This window comes from Thalassophryne amazonica, chromosome 7, assembly GCF_902500255.1.
Source record: "Thalassophryne amazonica chromosome 7, fThaAma1.1, whole genome shotgun sequence".
NCBI lineage: Eukaryota > Metazoa > Chordata > Actinopteri > Batrachoidiformes > Batrachoididae > Thalassophryne > Thalassophryne amazonica.
This window is the reverse complement of record NC_047109.1, coordinates 51,341,111-51,364,249: the sequence shown is the minus strand read 5'-3', so window position 1 is coordinate 51,364,249 and position 23,139 is coordinate 51,341,111. Positions and strand designations below refer to the sequence as shown.

Genomic DNA, 23,139 nt, shown 5'->3' with positions numbered 1-23,139 from the left:
ACCTTCTTGCCGTGAGGCGACCATGCCAACCACTAATCCCACATAGAATGTTTTCCTCAGTATACACATTAACTTGTAAAATTCTGAATATTTCTAGGATCACAACTATTGTCGTGACTTCCTTCTTATGGTCTGCTGTCTTTGTTGTCCCGCCCATCCTTGTTGACGTCTTGCTGTTTGCAGTTGTCATTGTTTGGTAGTGCCATTTTGCCCTGAATCTTTGGGGATAGAAAAGGAAGCAGCAAATCACTGCTGGAATATTAAGAACAACAACTGTATGTATTCTTTATGCCATGAACCAAACACAAAAGTGTTGTACCTTCTTTGATGTAATTACACTTTCAACTTCCACATACTCTCATATGTAGCTAAAATAATCAATATGTTACACATTGTAAAATCATAACGGTTCTCTCGACCAAATATGTCCAGCTATCTGGTAACATGGGATATTGTGCTGTACCAGTCATGTAGAATAATACAGTCCGTAAGTTGGACACTACATCAGCTATGGGGAATTTCTACATTGATACTGTCATTGTATAAAAATGAAAATAAAAAAAATGGTCCAAAAAGAAAACTTGCTGTATGTGAATATAGAAAAAGGACAGTTGCTTTATTGTCATGGTAAAGTTACGTAAAATTAACACAACTGAAATGTTTCTGGCAAAAATTCTGTGTTCATTTCCATTGTGCATGGTGAGAGATACCACCTTGACAGTTGTGAAACTTGATTGCAATTAGATAAATTACACAAATCAAACTGCCAGACACAATAATGGAGTACATCTATGAATTACAGCTGTAGTTTACAAAAAAAAAAACACACACACACACACACACACAACACTGTCCTCTTAATTTGTGTGAAAACAGATATAAGAAACTGCTTATTCATGCAATTGTCTTGAAACTGCATTACCAAAGAAACAAGAGTAAGTGGAAGGTAGATGGTTGGAAATACAGTCAAGTGGAGACATTTCATACTTAACCTTTGATATTTTGACCAGTTGTCATGGACACATATGAAATTTATAAAAGAAATACCCCAAAAAGTCCATTTGAATCCTGTTTGTCATGTCTGAAGCAAGACAGTGTTTCTTGGTACCCATCTTCTGTCAGTAATTCCCTGCACTACCTCAAGAACCGGTCTAAAATGGAGGGATTAGACATCGATAACCTAGTCCTCACATAATGTAGTTCTGTTATTCCTCAGAGTCCTACAGACAGAGAAGAAAATGAAGATAAGTAAAACATGACAAACCATACATTTAAAATCTTTATAATTTTGTTTCTGCAATTATACACGTGGACAAAATTGTTGGTACCCCTAGATTTTATCTACACATTTTAATATAGTCCGAAACAGAATTTTTTTTTTTTAACAAAATACTTTTAAAAATGACCCAAGTTATTTTGCAACAAGAGCAAAATGCTATCATAAAGTGAAAATCCTGACATAAAATGTAGGCAGGACACAATTATTGGCACCCTTTGATGATGTTACAGTAAATCATCACTTTTCCAGCCAGTTTTCTTTAGACAAGTCAGGGGATGGATACATGAACATTTCCAAGTCACTGAATATGTCTTTGACTTCATTTACATCAGTTTTTAAGAAATACAAACTGTATGGTAAATCTGTCTGGAGGAGACAGTTCTCACAAACTGAGTGAGTACAAGACGAAAATGAGTGAGGGAAGCCACCAAAACAACCGTGACAACAATGAAGTTATAGGCTTCTGTGGCTGTGTTGGTGACTTCCCTCACTCATTTCCTTCTTGCAGGGTCACTCAGTTTTTGAGAACTGCCGCCTCCAGATTTACCATCCAGTACCACAATTATTGTATTTCTTAAAGATGGATCAAAATAACATCCAAGACATTCAGTGACTTGGAAAAGTTCATGTATCCCTCACCTGACTTGTCTAATAATAAAACTGGCTGGAAAAGTGATGATTTACTGACAATTATCAAGGGTTCCAATAATTGTGTTCAGCCTGCATTTATGTCAGGATTTTCACTTTGTGAAAGATTTTGTTTTGTTCTTGTTGCTGAATATCTTTAGACATTTTTTTTAATATTGATGAAAGAAAATTGCTTTGTTTGCATTTATTTCAGACCATATATTAAAAAGTGAACATAAAATACAGGGGTACCAACAATTTTGTCCACATGTGTAATGCACTGGTTTCAAATGTGGTCACGTCTGTTACTTTTTATGTGTGTTCTCCTGTTGGATACAGTTACAGTCCAGCAGCATTTCAGACATAAATACAAATTAAAGACATTTTATTGGGGCATGTCCACAAACACTGATACTTACTCTTTTGTCAAGTGCCACACTTCCATGCATATGTTGCTAATGTGCCTATATCCTTCCTGCCTCTTTCAGTTTGTCTACCAGGTCCTGAACAGTCTCCACCTTCGTCCCTGCCTGCCTCTGAGGTGGCTCATCCACACTCAACACCTCCAATCTGGATGTCAGGTCCACCCCCAAGTCTGATGGCTTCACATTATCGATCTTCTTCTTCTTGGCTTTCTGAAACAAACAAAATGCCAGTCAACTGAACATATACACTTGCTACTAGCCATTGTCTTTATTGACGACAGAACGGTCTTGACGTGGACAGCTTGGTACTTACACTCCTGTTTGGGAAAGAATTAAAATTCTTTTCAGAGTTCAGCACCAACTGCATTAATAAAAGCAACACTATGATTTTTATTTCCTGCCATCTTCCTGAGCTCAATCACTCACTACCTACCATGATATTGGGCAGGGTCGCATATCTGGGAGTGTTGAGGCGCAGGTCTGCAGTCACCACAGCCGGAGAGTTAATCTTAATGGTTTCAAGGCCACCATCTATTTCTCGCACCACTTAACTTGTCTCCTTCCAACATCACTTCAGATGCAAATGTGCCCTGCAATAAGCAATAAATCATTAACAACTCACGTTGTCAACTGAAATACAGTACACTTATAACATTTAAAACATAAATTTACTAGAGGTCCTGAGGCAGTCCATGGGCCTCATCTGCTGGTTGATTTGTGTAACTACATTTTTAATGGCAGACCACATGGAAAACTGTTAGATCTGGGAGTAAATACTGATCCTGCATCCACCGAATCACAGAACTGCCCTGGCAGACAACCAATAAAATTATTCTTGTTGTCCATTTGGCTGTTCCCATTTTGTTTGGGGTCACCACAGCGGATACAGCCCGATCCGCATTCATATTTGGTTTTGTCAAGTTTTACGCCGGATGCCCTTCCTGGCGCAACTCCAGCGTAACCTGGGAGAACACACACAGCTGTTGGTGTACCAAAGAGGTCTCCCATTCAAGTAGTAACCAGGTACCGCCACTGCATGCTTTTTGAGATCTGACGGGATCAGGCTGACACAGAGCAGATCGGCTTCTGCAACCATAAATTATGTCTTGTGAATAAAATATTCAATTCAATTCCAGTTATCATCTTAGCCCAGTTCAGGGTTGGGGGCGGGGGGGGTTGAAGCCTATGCCAGCAGGCAGACAGACAGGAGGAAGTGGTGTACACACCACACAGCCAGCCTGTCTATCACAGGGCCAACACATGACAAACACCTTCACACTCTTACTCACACCTACAACCCCTGGCAATAATGATGGAATCACCGGCCTCGGAGTATGTTCATTCGTTGTTTAATGTAGTAGAAAAAAGCAGATCACAGACATGACACAAAAACTAAAGTCATTTCAAATGGCGCTTTCTGGCATTTAAGAAACACTATAAGAAATCAGGAAAAATAATTGTGGCAGTCAGTAACGGTTACTTTTTTAGGACCAAGCAGAGGGAAAAAAAATATGGACTCACGTCAATTCTGAGGAATAAATTAATGGACTCAACCCTGTAAATTTTCATCCCCAAAACTAACACCTGCATTCAAATCAGATCTGCTCGTAGTCTGCATCTAAAAAGGAGTGATCACACCTTGGAGAGCTGTTGCACCAAGGTGACTGACATGAATCATGGCTCCACACGAGAGATGTCAATTGAAACAAGGAGAGGATTATCAAACTCTTAAAAGATGGTAATAATCACGCAATGTTTGCAAAAAGATGTTGTTGTTCACAGTCAGCTGTGTCTAAACTCTGACCAAATACAAACAACATGGGAAGGTTGTTAAAGGCAAACATACTGGTAGACCAAGGAAGACATCAAAGCGTCAAGACCAGACACTTGAAGCAATATGGTCTCAAAAATTGAAAATGCCAACAAAACAAATAGGAATGAATGGGAGGAAACTGGAGTCAACGTCTGTGACCAAACTGTAAGAAACCGCCTAAAGGAAATGGGATTTACATACAGAAAAGCTAAACGAAAGCCATCATTAACACCTAAACAGAAAAAACAAGGTTAAAATGGGTTAAGGAAAAGCAATCGTGGACTGTGGATGACTGGATAAAAGTCATATTCAGTGATGAATCTCGAATCTGCATTGGGCAAGGTGATGATGCTGGAACTTTTGTTTGGTGCTGTTCCAATGAGATTTATAAAGATGACTGTCTGAAGAGAACATGTAAATTTCCACAGTCATTGATGATATGGGGCTGCATGTCAGGTAAAGGCACTGGGGAGATGGCTGTCATTACATCATCAATAAATGCACAAGTTTACGTTGATATTTTGGACACTTTTCTTATCTCATCAATTGAAAGGATGTTTGGGGATGATGAAATCATTTTTCAAGATGATAATGCATCTTGCCATAGAGCAAAAACTGTGAAAACATTCCTTGCAAAAAGACACATAGGGTCAATGTCATGGCCCTGCAAATAGTCCGGATCTTAATCCAATTGAAAAATCTTTGGTGGAAGTTGAAGGAAAATGGTCCATGACAAGGTTCCAACCTGCCAAGCTGATCTGGCAACAGCAATCAGAGAAAGTTGGAGCCAGATTGATGAAGAGTACTGTTTGTCACTCATTAAGTCCATGCCTCAGAGACTGCAAGCTGTTATAAAAGCCAGAGGTGGTGCAACAAAATACTAGTGATGTGTTGGAGCGTTCTTTTGTTTTTCATGATTCTATAATTTTTTCCTCAGAATTGAGTGATTCTATATTTTTTTTCCCTCTGCTTGGTCTAAAAAAGTAACCGTTACTGACTGCCACAATTTTTTTTCCTTATTTCTTATAGTGTTTCTTAAAGCCAGAAAGTTGCCATATGAAATGACTTTAGTTTTGTGTCATGTCTGTGATCTGCTTTTTTTCTACAAAATTAAACAACTGAATGAACATCCTCTGAGGCCGGTGATTCCATAATTTTTGCCAGGGGTTGTACTATAAATTTAGAGCCACCGATTCACCGAACCTGCATGTAATTGGACATGGGAGGAAGCCAGAGTGCCCCGAGAGAACATATGCAAGCATGGAAAAAGAGCTGGTGACCTTCTGTGTGCTGCTCAGCCAGCAGAACTCACTTTAGTGATCAAAGTCGGATGAATGTCACATTTTTCTCCACTGCATTTGGTAAGACACGCTGAACACTGGTGCATTCCATTATAAACAAACTTAGATCACAGTTATTTGGGGAAAAATTTGAAATGTTGTACACAAATGTTACAGAGCAAATTTAGGACAAAACTGGAACTTCGCTAATGTTCCTGTCATACACAACACAATATTAATGCAACATCCTGTTATGGTACAGTCTTATGTGAGATCTTGAGGTCACAAATGCAAACTTCTACATTAGGTTGTGTCCACCATTTCGGTTTTTCTTTGCACAAGAACTAAAGAACAACCACTTGCATGTTATGACAGTCCACTCTTGGCAGGTGCCATTTGATGTGGCCCCCGAATAAACTAACTGGCCAAGTTCTTGTAGTTTTTGTAGTCTGTAGACTGTATTCCCTTCCTCATTTTTATTTCCTTTCCACTGTGTGACTCTAGGTCTCAACAGTGGACCATCTGTCTCCATTTGATCCAAAATGGAATTACAGAACAATCAGTTGTGATCTGCATATTCCAAAGGGATCCACATCTCATGGACACCTGTAGAAAAGATGTCATCTTGAAGGCAGCGTGTTGCTCTAAGCTCTCAATATACTTCTCGCCATTAATGCAGCCATCACAGAAGTCTAAATTCCCTTCGGCAAGGGCACTGGCACAATCCCATACCATGGCAGACCCTGGTTTTTGGACTTGTTGGTAATAACAGTTTGGATGGTTCTTTATGTTTTTGGTCCTGGGCACACGGTGTCCATTTCTTCAAAACATATGTGGAATACGAATTTGTCTGACCACAGTACATTTCCACTGTGTGATGGTCCAACCCAGATGCTTTGGAGCACAGAGAAGTCAACCCAGCAAAGGTTTCCCAAAGTAATCCCTTGCCCATGTGCTTATATCAGATATTGATGAATGACAGTTTAAGGAATAGAAACCAAACCAATTTGTATAATGGATTAAAAAAAAATCCAGTTATTGAGCAACAACAAAACAATGCTTGCCATAAAGTATACTACTACTACTACTAATAATAAATAAATACATACAGATATAAGATGTATGCTGGACATGGGTATTGACACCCTTTGAATTTTCAGAAAGTTACCACTTTCACACCAGGTTAAAAAAAAAAAAAGTCAGGGAATGGATACATGGTCATTTCCAAGTCGCCATACATGTCTTTGACTTCATTTACATCCATAATTAAAGGACTACAACAGTATGTTACTTTTATAGTGAATCTGTCTGGGGTCAGCAGTTTTCAAAACTGATGTGAGTCTGGTGAGGGATTCAAGACATCCGTGACAACCCTGAAAGACTTGTAAACTTATCAATGTGATTGGAGAAACTGCAGACAGTGCAACGTTCGTTTGTTGCATCAACAGCCACAGCTTCATGGTGGAGTGCCACATTCAATATTCTTAAGAGAAAAACCATGAAATTCAGCTACAGTTTGCAAAAAAGCACATGGGAGACTGATAACTATATCTGATCAGTTTTCATGTATGAAAATTCTTCATGTCCCATTCTAAGGGCCCCTTCACACATAACACAATTGAAGCCAGCTAGCGCACAAAGGAGGGAATTGCAAACCATTCGTGTGCCCTCTAACACCTCGTACACCTGTTGCTACAATATTTGCACACACCAGCGACTGAAAGAGTGTGGACTGTGAGAGCCCATCAAACCCTTTCGCGGCAGATGCCGGCCAAATTCAAGCTGACACACACAAACATCTAACACCGCTTGTTTTGCACTTAGAAAATGTGTGGCCATTTGCACTATTAACACAACAGTCAGCAGACGATCATAATTGAGCTGGTTGTGAAATTTGTCTAATTTTCCCCATGAGTGTGGTTTAGTAAAGAGACACAGTGACACAATGGTGTGTGCGCTGAACTGATGTATGTCCTCATGTGGACATAGATAAAAACATATATCAATGTTGCAATGGGCTGCAGCGAGCATGCGCACGGCGCACACATTGACAGGCTACCCCAGGTGAAACAGACCGTCAGATCATAACACGCAGTGGGTGATCTGAATGTTACGCCACCCATGTCCATGTAAGCTCTGTTCAACATGACGCGGTGTCTGTCCCAGGACACGTGCACGGGGCCAGCTGGACACGCCAGCAGATGTGGACATGATAAGAGCGGCTGCTTCTCATTCATTTCATTTCATGACTGTACATCTGTGACCATGGGTCATCTACATTCAATAAAATGCAATTTCTTTTTAATGGTGTGTGGTTTTTATTTTTCTCCACATCAGCAGCGCAATGTGGTGCAACAGGTTCCAGCTGCTCACACTGTGTTCATGCACGCGCACGAAACAGTTTGCCGGTGTGGTCGGTGCATGCCTGTGCAAACGTGCGTCCCTCACGACAGCAGGTGGAATGTTTCGTGGTTCCCCATTTCGTGTTTGGTTTTGCGATTTTCTTTCAGTTTCTCCATCTTTCATGTTATGTGTGAAGGGGCCCTAACATTCCCACTCTTTCAGTGTCATCTTGGATGTCCCGATGGCTTCCCTAACTAGTCTTCTGGTCCCGTAACTGTTTTTAAAATCGGCTACTCCAGACAGATTTACATACAGTATCATACTGGTTTGTACTCTTCACAATTGAGGTGAATGAAGTACCAAGACCACCTTCAGTGACTTGAAATGTTATGTACAGATACTGCTGAGATTTGATGAACAGAGGGGACAATTGATAGGCATAATGAGAAGGAAATATGTGGTTTGTGACACACACCATGAAGAAATAGTCTGTTTCCGTTTCTGCATGTATTTACATAACTTAATCATTTCCTTTTCAAGAGACATATCAGTACACACAAAAATGCCTCTATGCTCTTTGGTAGAGAATGTTTATATGCCTGATATAAACAACAGGTTTTCTGTAGTCTGACCTTGGGTACGTCCAATTGTTGTGCATGTACAGTAGGTTACATAGTGGACATTAACTGTTAGAGCTTGCCATTGAGGGTGAAAAGGTGGGAAACTGACAGCAGTTATAGTAAAGTACTTGTAAATACCATGTGTGGCACATCAGAATTTTTTGGTAACTAATGGCCTGGTCATACGGCCTGAATGAAGGGCAACAAAACCCAAATGAAACAAGAAATCTGGACTTTCGTGGGCATCGTTTAACCTTCGCTCAGTTTAGCTCCAGAAGCCGGCGCTTCATCAGAATTTTAAACTATCGAAAAAAGTTTAAACAGAATGCCACCAAAAACCTCAATTCACCCCATTTCATATTGCTGTTGTTCTTGGCGGTTTCTTATCGTTTGCATAGTTTTTGGAACATTAGCGTTTCATTCAACTTCGTTTACACTTCGTTCCACCTCACAAGTCCTACGTATTGAATTTTTGCTGCGCGTTTATGCCACACACGCAACAAAAAGGATCATTTCCTTCTCTGCTGTGCTGCAGAGACAGCGGTGGGAAGAAACCTGACTCCTTCTTTTTCATTGGTGGAAAATGCATGAGCTAGTCAGTCACAAGTAACTAACCCCATGTGTGTTTGAGCACAGCCCACCCACCATATGTGGTTTTGTTTGTGGGTGCACACTTCACGCATGACGCGAGCGAACGGAATTTCAGCAACAACAGCGTGCAGCAGTTTGTGTACAGGTTACTTCGAGGACAAGCGAGGATTTTAGGGGCGTGTGTGGTGAGGACGAGGCAGCTAAAAGCCCATTATCTGAGCACCTGGCAACTATGAGGCCCTAAGAGGCTATTCTGGAGAGGCTCAGCCCTCTTGCACACAATTCCACCCGCTTTGTGCGCCGGACGCTATACATAAAATAATTATTTTGTAGCAGATTAATTATTTTCTGTCAGAGCATGGATGTTGAAAACACCTCTAATCGCTTCTGGAATCACAGGACTGTTTCATCTGGACCCTTTTTGTCCCTCTCACTCCTGCTCCATGAAGTGGAGAATGTATTTTGGAAGAGCTTAAAAGGTAAATGTTTTATTGTAATAGCTTGGTAAAACAGTTGCATGTTCATTCCTTCTTTATAAGCTGCTGTAAAAGTGTATTTGAGGAGCATTCTGAAAAGTAAAGAGTCAAAAATTAGTTCTTGGAAGCAGTCAGCAGTCATGTGACTTATTTCAATCACTGAAATGTTTTTTTTTTTTTTTGTAGTTCTATTTTTTATGTATGTGACTATTTCCCTCACCTTATGGCCCAGTCACATGGCATATGATGATTCCTGAATGAAGGGAAAAAAGTTGAAAAAAGTCACAATTCGTTGAGAAAAGGTAGATGAACGAGTTTTATCACCGAACAGCCTGCGAATCAGGAGCGCAAAAGGGACCAAAGAGAAACAAAACAAAACCAAAACAAACGATCTCAACGCTTTAAACGAAATGCACCTGGAGCCACTGCTGGAGCAGTGTATGTCTGCATCTCTGCATTACAGGACTTGGCGCTGGGACCAAGCTCACCTGCAAACACAAGCGTGTGATCCAACCCACTTTGAGATCTGTGCACACATTGGTGGATCTACCACCTGCTCTGGTTCCTTGTCCAGAACAAAAGAGGGATCATCTCCTTCATCGTCAGAATCCTCACTGTCTGGTTGAGACTCTGACGACACGCTGAGCGCTCTGTCTTGCTCCAATTTAAAAAAACAAAACAAAAACCTGAAGCGCTTGTTCAACCTTCATAAGACGCCTCATTTTTAGAGAGAGAGAGAAAAAAAAAAAAATCACACACAGTAAATACGGCACCAAAATTATACACACTGCAAACATGCCAAATATCTCTCAAATACCAAAACTCTAATCGCTGTCTGTACACCTGAAATGTGTGTGTACGAGACAGAGGGGGCGGGAGGGAGAGAGAGAGTCTGTCTCTCTCTTTGATGGCTCAGTCATGCTTCTCTAAACTACTTATAATGAGATGTTAAATCTCTCATAAACATATTTTTACAACTGCACACAAGAAGGAAAGAACATGCAACTGACCAAGCCATGACAATAAGCCCCTTTCACACCGGGCCTACTTCGAGATGTCTGGAGTTGTGGACATGTCCTGTCTCTGGCAACACAATTATGAGAGAGTTTGAGGGGAGAGCGAGGAACTGCCTTCAGCCAGCCAGTTTTTTTGTTTTTTATTGTTCACATGTATGTGCGTGAACGAATCATCCGTGAGTGGACTGGAGATATCCAGACTTTTACTGGATGTGGACAGGTCCTGTCTCTGGCAATCAGTCAGTCTGTGAGCAGGACCTTTATGGACTTTAAACACAGTTGTGAGAGAATTTAAGAGCGAGAAGCTGCAGTTCTTTGAGTGTGTAGTTTTACTGCAATGTGTACACAGTATAAAAACAATCCTGCGTGATTTATACTTCGGGAACAATGGAACACAGCAGGAATCATAAATTGGCGTCGGGTAACATATTGTGAGGGTGTGGCTTCCAGTTATGTTGAGTACCGTTGCTTTGCCCTGACTTACGCTGAAACCACTTCCTTTCTGCATCCCGTGCTCAACGCAGAAAAAATTAAACACATTAAATTTTTGGCGACCGATTCGCTTTGTCCTTTGCGTCTGTCACGGTGTTGTGGCGTTGAGCTACATCATCTCGGCACTAGGTTGCATCCATGTGGTGTCGTCATGATGCCACAAGTCAAAGTGGGCCTGTTGTGAAAGGGGCAAATGTGACATAATTACCTTTTTAGATGGCTCCAAATGCTTTCTCCAGTGTGCGCACGCGCGTGAACGGCTCCAGCTGGTGTGCTCCTCTGTGATTCAGGAAGGTTAGAGCTGTTTTCAGCAGAAAACTTGCAGAGAAAATGATTCATCTGCCACAAAATAATTATTTTATATATGCAGCATCCAGCACAGAGTGTGTGCCTGCAGGTGGAACAACGCATGGCATCCAGCTGGGAACACAGCTGGTGGGATCATCGCGACGACGTGCGTGCAAGTGCGCGGATCAAACTCATGCAATACGCAGTGATTAAAGATCACTTCCTCAAAACGTTTGAACCGTCAGATGCTGAAAGTGGCAGCCGGCTCTTCTGTCTGCAGAGGCTGGAGGACAGCAAGCCCTTCAGAGCTCATGGACAGAATGCTGCAGCTCCGGCCAGACTTTTTGTGCAGCAACTCTCTCCTCATGTGCGCAGCACTGTCCAACACCACAATCACGGCAGGCCAGTGATCTTCCTGGCAGGCCAGCACCACCGGCAGCTCTCGCCACATCACACGAAGCGGCAGAAGCCTCACACCACACACAACAGCACCAGCGCAGAGGAGCTGCAGCTCCTCCACAAAAGCGCTCAAAAACTGGCTTTTGTACTGTGTGAAAACATTCAGCTGGTTGAACGAAGTCAAACGAAAGGCTAACGTTACAAAAACTAAGCAAACGATAAGAAACCGTCAAGAACGACAGCAAAACAAAATACAGACGAACTGATGTTTTTGCTGCCCTTCGTTGAAATTTTTTGACAGTTTAAAAATCCTGACGAAGCACCACTGCAGGAACGAAGCTGAGCGAAGGTTAACCGATGCCAATGAAAGTCAACGAAAGCCCAGATTTCTTGTTTCGTTTGGGCTTCGTTAAGTGCCATTGACTGGGCCATTAGAAAGTCCAGTAAAGATTCAATTAATGTGATCGGCATCTGCTGAAATTGTCTATCTATTTAAACAGCATACTGCTCGGCCATGTGTAGAAAGTAGGTACAAGGGTTTATTCTCTAGAGGGGGCACAAACACAACACATGCATCTGGGATGTTTCTGGAACCCTTTGATCATGATTAAGGTCGACAAAATCAATTTTTCAGGGACCGGTGCTGATTACTGACAATGTTTAGAGGCCAATACCAATATTTGGGGCACATATTTGCCTGCAGTAAAAAGTGTCAAAATCTAGTATACACCCTCTGAACACAAAACGTTCTTTAAATGTTTTGTGGCATGTATTTAATTACAGTTAAAGGCTTCTTTCTAAAAAGCTGCGTATTTCTCAGAGAAAACTGCAGTCTGTTTCTTTGAAGCTAAACAGGAGACAGAGGAGCAAGGAAGTGAACGGGCTAGGACAGGAGAGGTGGTGGGTTTTCACAAGAAAACAAAAGTTATGAATATCTGCACCAATAATGGGTTGACCCCGAACCATGATGGTGTGCAAGGTTCAATCACAGGCACCTAAAAGCGCATAAACACAATGCAACCATGACGTGGTTTCACAAGATTAAATGAATCGCATTAATTTATTGTTGTCATGTGAAGAAGTCAGTCCGATGTAAGCCCTGAGGCCCACTTGTGCCGGAGATTATCTCTGGATTCCGTAGTGTCAAGCGGACGAGAGTCCATAGTGTCTTGTGCCTTGACAAGACACCACTCTGATGCAAGTTACTTCCCCAGTCAAGGGAAAGTAACTTGTGATATTTGCATTTTTGCTTATGCCAAGTAAACGCAGGGTTTTTTGTGACACAAATGAGAGGTTGACGGAATGGGAATGTTGTATTTCCACTGTCAACTTCAGTGAATACATAAAGGTTACACACACCTGTGGCCAATCGAGTAAAGCAGCTGTCATTTGGCCAGTCTGATTGCAGTCATCGTCAATGGCCTAGAAAAGCAAAAATGAAGCCACTGAGTTTATGCAACAGTACTGAAAATATGACATCTTAAAAAAAATTAAAATGAGGATTAGTCTACAGTGGCTTGCAAAAATATTCAGCCCCTTGGTATTTCACACATTTTAATTTGTTTATGGCGTATCAAATACAAAAAGTAAATCAGGCTTTTCAATATTAAAAAAAATTCTAAAATTATCTTCCTTAGACTCAAACTGAAAACAAATCTCTACAACTTGATATAAATTAATTAAAAATATAAAAGCCAAGATGATGGGTTGCATAAGTAATTGGCCCCTTTGGTATAATACCTGTAAATATACAGTTTAATTGCCAGTTTTCTTCAGACAAGTCAGGAGACAGATACATGAACATTTCCAAGTCACTGAATATGTCTTGAACTTTATTTACATCAGTTATGAAGAAATACAAACAGTATGACACTCTATGGTAAACCTGTGTGGAGTAGACAGTTCTCAAAAACTGAGTGACTGTGCAAGGAGAAGAGTGAGGAAAGTCACCAAGACACCCAGACAACCCAGAAAAAGTTTTAGGCTTCTGTGACTGTGAATGAAGAAATTGTGCACAGTGCAAATTCTGCATTTTGTATCTCCAGTTATACAGCTTCATGATGAAGTGGTACAGAGGAGGGTCTTCTTTCACTAAAACATTAAATCTAGCCTTGCATCTCAGATGTACGTTCTGGCAAATAGGAGGTGAACTTTCAGGTCTTCTTTTTAAGAAAATCCTCCTCTGCTCCACTTCATCATGAAGCTCTATAACTGGGGATACAAAATACAAAACTTGCACTGTGCACAATTTCTCCAATCACAGCCACAGAAGCCTGTAACAACTTCTGGGTTGTCTGGGGTCTTCCTCACTCTTTTCCGTCTTGCACAGTCACTCAGTTTTTGAGAACTGTCTACTCCACACAGATTTACCATAGAGTGTCATACTGTTTGTATTTCTTCATAACTGATGTAAATAAAGTCCAAGATATATTCAGTGACTGTGAAATGTTCATGTATCCATTCCCTGACTTGTCTGAAGAAAACTGGCAATAAAACATTATTTACAGGTATTATACCAAAGGGGCTGATTACTTATGCAACCCATCATCTTGGCTTTTATATTTTTAATAAATTTATGTCAGGTCGTAGACATTTACTTTCAGTTTGAGTCTAAGGAAGATAATTTTAGAAATTTTTATATTGAGAAGCCTGGTTTACTTGTTTTTATTTAAAATGGCATGAACAAATTAAAATGTATGAAATACCAAGGGGCTGAATACTTTTGCAAGGCACTGTATTATATGATTATTTCCATTATTGATTAAACTGTTAATTCATGTTAAATTAAATGCTTAGTCGACAAAACATGAAATCATACTGAAAACAAAAATACTGATTATAATTTATAATTATACATACATACACACACACACACACGCATCTATAAAAAATCTGAATATCATGGAAACCAGTTTACCATTTATTTCAGCAAATTAAATTTAACAATTTCAAATACTGTCGACTCATTCCATATAAATTAAAATGCTTCAATCTTTTTTAAATTTCCAATTTGATAATTATGACCTTTTTCTTTTTTTAAAAAAAAAATCTTAAAACATTTGGATATTTAATTTCAAGTTTGAGTAGCCTAACTCATTATTTATGCGGTATAAATACCATGGCTCTTAATATGGAGATGCAGATTTCCGTTTCGTGCAGGACTTGGCATCTGCCCACAGTGACAAATGTACAAGTAGCGAGTTCGCTGACCATGGCATTACTGTACTTGACTGGTTAGCCAACTCACCTGACCTGAACCCCATAGAGAATCTATGTGTTATTGTCAAGAGGAAGAGAAACAAGAGATCTAATAACACAGACGAGCTGAAGGCCGCTATCAAAGCAACCTGGGCTTTCATGTCACCTCAGCACTGCTACAGGCTGACCATCTCCACGCCACACCTGACTGGTGCATTAATTCCTGCAAAAGGAGCCCCAACTAAGTATTGAGTGCATAAATGCACGTAGTTTTTAGACGTTTGACATTTCTCTCTAATAAATCTTTTTATGACTGATCCTATACAATATTCTAATGTTTTTAGTTGTGTTTTGTCCATTTTTGGAGCTTTAAGGTCTTAATTATCAACATTAAAATAAACTAATAATGCCTGAAACATTTTCGCTTACAAGTTATGAGTTAATGTATAAAAATGTTCACTTTCTGGAATAACTGACAAAAATATTGAACTTTTTGATAACACTCTAATTTTTGAAATGTTTGTCTACACAGTTGTCCCTACTGTTATTTGGCATTTTTGCAGAATAAATGATTTCAGCTAGTACTTATCAATATCATTAGTGATTGACAATACTAAGAGGAATAAATCCCATCTGTACCTGTTTGCCTAAGATGACAAGCTGAGCATCCTCTTTCTTGGCTAGAGCAGCCATAATCTTTGAGACCTGCAGTGGTCCCAAGTTGTCATAATCTTTCCCAGAGACTTCAACGTGAATGCCACGGTCAGCTCCCATGGCCAGGGCAGTACGAATAGTTTCCTGAGTGACAGAGAAATAAAACAGGTGAAAATGACAAATAAAAGGCAGTGAAAGGTTAGAGGGTTGGTGACAAAGAAGGTTGTAAATTAACAAGGATGCAAGATGAATATTCTTGGATAACAAATGTATATGCTCTCATGGCAGCAATGTGATACAGAAATGGGCTCTGTCCATATGTACATCCCATCCGCCAATGGCCTTCGCCACACAATTATTCAACATCAAATCTTCACAGATTGAAGGCATTTGGGAGATACGTTCATCTCACAACCCTCACACGCATGACTGCAAAGAGCACCAACCTACCTACCACCCCCCAGTGAGGGAGGATTCAAATGTCAGTCAGTGTATAAATACCTGTCAAATTAGAGTCGCCAATTAACTTAACCTGCATGTCTCTGGGGGTGTGACAAAGCCAGAGCACCTGGAGGGAACCCACTCAAACAGGAGGAGAACATGCCAACTCCACAGAGAATGGACCAGATCCAAAGCAAACCTCGGACCTGCTTTATTTATGAAATTAAACAAACAAAACTAAGCACTCATGTTTCTGAGATTGCTTCCACCTTCAAAAGCCAACAAACAAAAACTTGATTTCTTGTTCAGCACACAATGGAACGTGTCAACACAAAGATAGCTACAAAACATCACTCAATAAAATGACTGCAAAATACTGATGCAGTCTCCACTTAAATGACAGCTTTATTACCTGCAAAACAATTATGCAGTTTCAGGTCAAAATTGGTCACATATGCTGCAGCGCTTTGGGTTGTAGTAGTACACACAGCATACAGTGTCTGTGGATACTGGTGTCACAGACTGACGGCCCCCCCTAAAAATTGGTCCGCCCTGCCTTCACTGCACATGCGTAATTTGGGACCACAGAAGCACATCTGAGACTGACTCTCTACACCCAAAGAGATCATATGGATTAATGGGATTATTAACCATCAGATGACAAGGTAAAGCCTCCTAAATAATTCTAAAGTCAGTTTTAAGCAGAAACAAGGCCATTTTAAGCAGAAAAGAGGCGATAATCAGTGAGTTGCTACTAACACACTGAAATGACGTAGGCACAGCTGCACGTCAGACGTCTACCACGCTGGTGCTGCTCTCTGATTGCTCCACTGTCTTTTATTACGAAATAATGCTGAATTTATGTGGAAATGATTGTTGTACAAAAGCTTCAGATATCTGTCACTGAGATAGATGATGACTGGAGTGCAGTTTGAAGCAGAAACGAGATGATAATCGGTGGATCACAGCTGACGCTTAGAAATGATGATGCTGATGCTCTGAAATGACACATGCGCAGTGAAGGAAGGGGGTCCACTCGGTCAGCAACAATGGGTTTCAAGGTAGGGGACAGAGTGTCACACCACGGCACCCACCTGAGCTTGCTGTGGCCCACAGCTGACTGCCACTACCTCCTTGATTAGCTTCTTCTCCTTCAGCTTGACTGCCTCCTCCACAGCAATCTCACAAAAGGGGTTCATTGAGTGCTTGACACCATCAGTTACCACACCAGTACTGTCTGGCTTCACACGAATCTGAGGAGGAAACAGACAGTGTGACAGATGACAAATGACTCAGGTTATCCATTTTTTCATACAATAAAAGCAGCACCAAAGGTAACAATACTCATACAGGTATGATGACATTTTTTCTTCTCCATTGCTTTGTTCTATTAATAACAATCACACACAAGAGTCTTTCCCTGATAGCAGTAAATCGAACCTGGAACATATGTATTATTTTTGATCAATACTCTTCTATGTGTACATTATGCAATGCAATGTGCAGTGTGCTCTCAGTTCAAAAGATTGCACATCCTGTGACCTGACCCGACTATACTGACTCAAATAATTGAAAGATTAATTAATTCAAAAGTAAAACTAATACATTCATAAATAAAACTATATGTCACTCAGAGAGTGCACACCTCTGCCAAAGTGACATACGAGGTCTATTAGATAATAAACCGACCCTTTTATTTTTTTTAACTATATGGATTTGAATGACATGCGATTACACCAATCACGCTTGAACCCTCGTGCGCATGCGTGAGTTTTTTCACGCTTGTCAGTGATGTCATTTCCCTGTGGGCAGGCCTTGAGTGAGATGTGGTCCCGCCCTCTCGGCTGAATTCCTTTGTTTCACACGCTGCTCGAGATGGCGCGCGTTGCTTTATCAACATTTTTTCTGGACCTGTGAGGAATATCCGAGTGGACACTATTCGAGAAATTAAGCTGGTTTTCGGTGAAAAGTTTAACAGCTGATGAGAGATTATGGGGTGTTTCTGTCGCTGTAAGGACTTCCCACGGAGCAGGATGTCGTGCAGCGCTTCCATGCGCCGTCGTCGGCCTGTTTCGACCTGAAAACATCCTAATTTAAGGCTTAATTCACCCAGGACGTCGTGAGAGAACAGAGAAGATTCAGAAGAGGCCGGCATGAGGACTTTATGTGGACATTCCACTGTTTAAGGACATTTTTTAATGAAAGACGTGCGCGACAGGAAAAACACCTCCGTGTTGAAAACCATTTGTAAAATTCAGGTGGCTTTTGATGGCTTTCAACAAGTGAGTAACTGAGAAATTGTTTAACAGCTTGGGCATGTTCCAACTTGCCTGTTAAGATTTCCAACGGAGGTGTTTTTCCTGTCGCGACCCCCCGCGGTCGGGTCCGGCCTGACATGCGACTCTGCCCGCACGTTCTTTCATTACAAAATGTCCGTTAACAATGGAATGTCCGAATAAACTCCTCATGCCGACTTCTTCTGAAAGTTCTCTGACGACTTCCTGGATCAACAGAGCCTGAAATGTGTAAGTTTTCAACTTGAAACGGTGAGACGCTGCTGCCTCGAAGCGCAGATCGCCGTCAGGCGCCGTGGGCCGTCCTTATGGCGACACTACCAGACCAAAATCTCTCATCAGCCGTTAAAATTTTTACCGAAAACCAGCTGAATTTATCGAATGGTGTCCACTCAGTTGTGCCTTACAGTTTGAAAAAAATTTGATCAAACAAAGCAGCAGTCTCTGAGCCATTCCTAAACAATGAAAAAAATCGACGAGAGGGTGGGCCACTCCTCACTCAAAGACTGCCCACAGGCGAATGACGTAACCGACAGGCGTGAAAAAACTCTCGCATGCCCACGAGGGTTCAAGCATGTCTGATGTAATCACACGTGATTCAAATCCTTATGGTTTTTGAAAAAAATAATAAGGTCGGATACTTTTCTAATAGACCTCATATGTTCCGAAAAACACGTTCTGGGTCAATCTTCTCAACGTGCTCTCACAACTTTAAATGTTGCTATACGCCAAACAATGTTCTGGATGTCAGTTCTAGACTATATTCCAGATCATCTCCAAAACTGAAACACTTATTTCTCAAAACTTTATCTATCTGCTGCATCATCCTGCTAACAGATAAACACTGGTGAAAAGATTACCTCCTTACCAGATGTAATTATGCACACTGCAATTATGCGTACATTCACAATTATTATTAACATCAATATTATAATAGCCAAGTGGCCTCTGTGTTCGTGTGTGTGTTTGGCTTTGATCACGCCAAAACTGGGGAGAGCTGACATTTGCCATTTGGCATGCTTATGTATTTTGGGTCAAGGATGAATGCTGCAAAAACGGAAAGTTGATAGGACAAATATTTTTGGAGAAATTTGCAATTTTAGCGAACCAATAAACAATGGATGCTGTGGGAGTTCGGGGTTTTGAGGTTTTAAATGTTATTGTGGTTTATGTTATTGATGTATTATGTTTTTGTAGCTCAGTTGGTTTAGTCAGTTTAGATGAGTCTCATGTTGGTACCATGAGTGAAATGTTTAGTGGTTTTAATGTCTTTAGCCACTGTCTCTTTTTGTCAAATTAAAACTACCTGCTTACAGCAGCTGTGTGTGTGTGTGTGTTGGTAACTACTTTCTGGACTTGCGCCATTCCAACAGGGGGCGGTAAGTCATCTTTATATTAAAAGCATGAGTGTAGTGAGTGATTTTAAGTTCAATGTAAGTACATAACAATACAATAACTAAAATGCATTAAAAATATATGGATGACACAAGAAAGTGAAAACACTTGTTTCCATTCTGGTCCTTTTAAAAATCAAATGACAAAATAGAAGTAGAAATAAAATAATAATAGTGTATATGATAACAAGAACAAAACAATTTATAAATACATTAAGATGGCAAATTAACAAAGAAATTACATAACAGGAAATAAAAAGGTTGAGTTCTTGTAAAAATTGGTGAGGTCTAAGGTTCTAAAAACATTCTGGACTCACACGCCATTCCAACTCATTATATAAGCTTTATTTAATTTATTACCACCCTTACCATAAAAAAGTATATTACCTATTTTATAAACACAAGGCTGTACTTAAAGATGTCAAGCATGACACTAACATACACGTGCACACACACACGCATTTATGAGAAGATCATGGATGTTAATTACTCTGTAAACTCCAGTTTTGTTCTTGATCCAATTTCAAACTAGAAGCACTCGGAGAGGGCAAACCTCCGCCAAGGCCATAGGGTCACTGACGTCACATGGAATACCCTTTGGCAAAGAGACTTATTCCACGTCGTTTCACGCATCTACTGTCATGTTTCAGATTCAGTGGTTAACCCTCTGGGGTCCGAGGTCATTTTTTGGACAGTTCACTCGCCTGGCATAAATGTTTTATTATTGCTGTTAACAGCTCTCCCTGCATCCCACAATCAAGTTTTATGTCTCTTTTTTTTTCAGGACAACCTGTACTTTCAAAATATATATGCTATAGTTGTGTTTTATAAGTGTAAGAAACATTTACAATCAGAAATAAGAAAGGAAAAAGTAAAGCGGAAATCATTTTCCACACACATTTATTCAAAACACACAGCAAACTATAATAAACTAGTAACACATCACTCCTAAAAACAATCTTTGGTGTGTCACGAGGTGAATCTACCCTACGATTGGATTTTGGTTCACCATGTGACGGTGAACAAATTCCGATTGGACACTCACATTGCTCACGTCATCACACAGCTTCTATGAGGAATACAAAGATGGTGGATGGTGCCTTGAAAGTCTGCGGAGTTAACTTTTCAGCAAAAAAAAAAAAGTACGTTTCTATCTCATATCATTAAAAAGTTATTTATAATTCAGTAAAGCTTGGTCTCAGCTGTTGTATCCGACGCCATCTGCCCCAGAGGGTTAAACCCTTAGATCTTCAGCAAATGTATTTATAAAGAGAAACTGCTTGAACTACACAAGTTTTTTTTTTATTTTATAACAACAAATTCATTCAATGAGGAAAAACAAATGCTAAATTATTGTTGTGTCGTAACTTATTTTTTGTTCAGCCTTTGTGACCCGTCTTCATGAAGTTAGATGCAAAAATGTTGAAATTGGCCCCATCCTGCAATGATAAAGAATCCTTAAAAAAATTACTCGATCCGGATCGTGTTCCAGATCATCACCAAAATTTAACGACTTCTAAGTTAGGCCAAGATACACCCCTGACAAAAATTTCATTGAAATCCGTTGAGGATTTTTTGAGTAATCCTGCTAACAATCCAACCAACCAACCAACCAACAAACGGACGCGACCGAAAACATAACCTCCTTGGCGGAGGTAAAAATTCCTGAAAATGACAGAAATTCCTGGTGACCTTTGATTCCTCATTGTAGTTTAGTAATAGGTTAACAAAGATGTTGGACTGAAGAGATAAACTTTAACAAAAAATAAAGAACCTCAGTAAATTGAAGAGAACTCGTGAAATGGTTTTGTATCTTTGAAATAATTTGACACCAAAATCAAGATTATAAGAAATCTAAAAATCTGCTTTGGGGTGGACTGTCTGGTCAGGCAATAGAAACCACTCTGGAAAACAAATAGAATTATAAAAAGAAGAGATCTGATTACAATCTTTGTGACAAGCACACGTGCTAATCCACAGTAAAATCGAACGCGTTAACCAGCATTGGACTGAGCGGTAGAAGATAGATGAGTGAGTGAGTGTAATGATACAGTGACAAGCCTGAGAACACGAGTTAGAACGTGTGGGTCAAGGATTCTCTGCTCGGATCTTGTTTCGGGCAGCTGAAACAGGATTTACCTGCTGCACCATCAAACATAATGATTAAACAATGTCACTTTTCAAGCTTTAGATGCTCAAATAGAACTGAAAACATGAGCCAAAAGAAAAAATGTGAAAGCATTAACTTGAATCTTGCGTTGGTGAACAGGACTCACATCTTGTACTGTGTAAACATGATTAGGATTTATTTTGGATCTAAAGTACATATAAAATATCTTACAATTAAACATGTGTCTAGCTGCAGGCGAAAGGCTAATCCAGCTAACAGAAAGTCAACAGAAGAACAGAAAGAATTTGGATTTTAACAATAACGAAGTAATCTGAAACTGAGACGGAACATTACCTTAACAGCGTAGTCAATGACTCGCTTAACTCCGACAAGAACACGACCAGACATAGTTTATAAAAACTTGTAAAACCTCTTAAAAAAACAGATGACAGTGACCGAATGAACCTTCACCAGTATAGAGGGAGCAGGCGGAAGACTTTCACAGTGACTCCAGAGGGTAACGCTAAAGAGACCGCCCACCATTTCAGCCAATGAAAAGTGAAGAGCCCTGACGTCCTCACTCTGATTGGCTGATTTAGCCGGAGTCACGTTCGACAAAACGTCGGCGTTTTTTTAGTTAAACCTTATTTTAAAACGTAGAAAATCAATTTTCCATCATAAAAAATTCTTAATTAATGCACATCATTGCACGGCTTACTGCTCAAACTTAGATTAGTGTTGAATTTACGAGCTGGTACGCCTCTGTTATCAGTTCCGTACACAATACCAGAAGAAGAACGGTTCCGGGTCTCTGGGATAAAGTTCACATTCACAAAGAGAACCTCAGCTTCTCCATATGTTATGATGGGATTCCTCCAGACCTTATCAAGCACTGCAAATCTACCTTCCTCCAGCCTCTTCACAAAGTCCTCTGCCTCTAGTCCTCTATGGGTCAGCATCGTCCAGCTGTAGAATATGTCTATTCAGAATCTCAGTGTGATTTCCATGTCATGAAGTCCACAATAAACATGGCCTTCTCACTTCATCAGGATCAAGAGAGGTGTAGATAGCAGCAAAGACCCTTTTACCCTTTTTGTCCTCATTGAACCAAAGCTTTTCACCTCGTCAATAAAGATGGTCCTTTCCATGCTCTTCCAAAGACTGGCTGGCCACCAAAACTACTGTGTATGCTGGAATCCTACCACACCAACACAAAGGGGATTGTCCAGTTCAATGGCACCTCTTATGAACTCTTCTATGTTAACAGTGGTGTCAAGCAACGTTGCTTCCTACTAGGTCCCACTCTTTTTGGTATCTTTTTTCCCCTTCTTCTTTCTGGAATGCAACAGAGGGTATCTACATTTTGATCAGATCACATGGGAAGTTCTTCAACTGTGCC

General features: G+C 40.3%; 1 protein-coding gene across 1 annotated transcript; it reads right to left on the bottom strand.

Moving 5' to 3' along the window:
- Nucleotides 1-581: 581 nt before the first annotated feature.
- On the bottom strand, nt 582-22,234 carry etfb (electron transfer flavoprotein subunit beta). The gene is given in 8 exon segments (XM_034174138.1): nt 582-1,220; nt 2,326-2,541; nt 2,765-2,879; nt 2,881-2,921; nt 13,009-13,071; nt 15,487-15,645; nt 17,037-17,195; nt 22,095-22,234. Coding segments are annotated over 7 exon segments (762 nt in total). The 5' UTR covers nt 22,149-22,234; the 3' UTR covers nt 582-1,220; nt 2,326-2,370.
- Nucleotides 22,235-23,139: the final 905 nt, after the last annotated feature.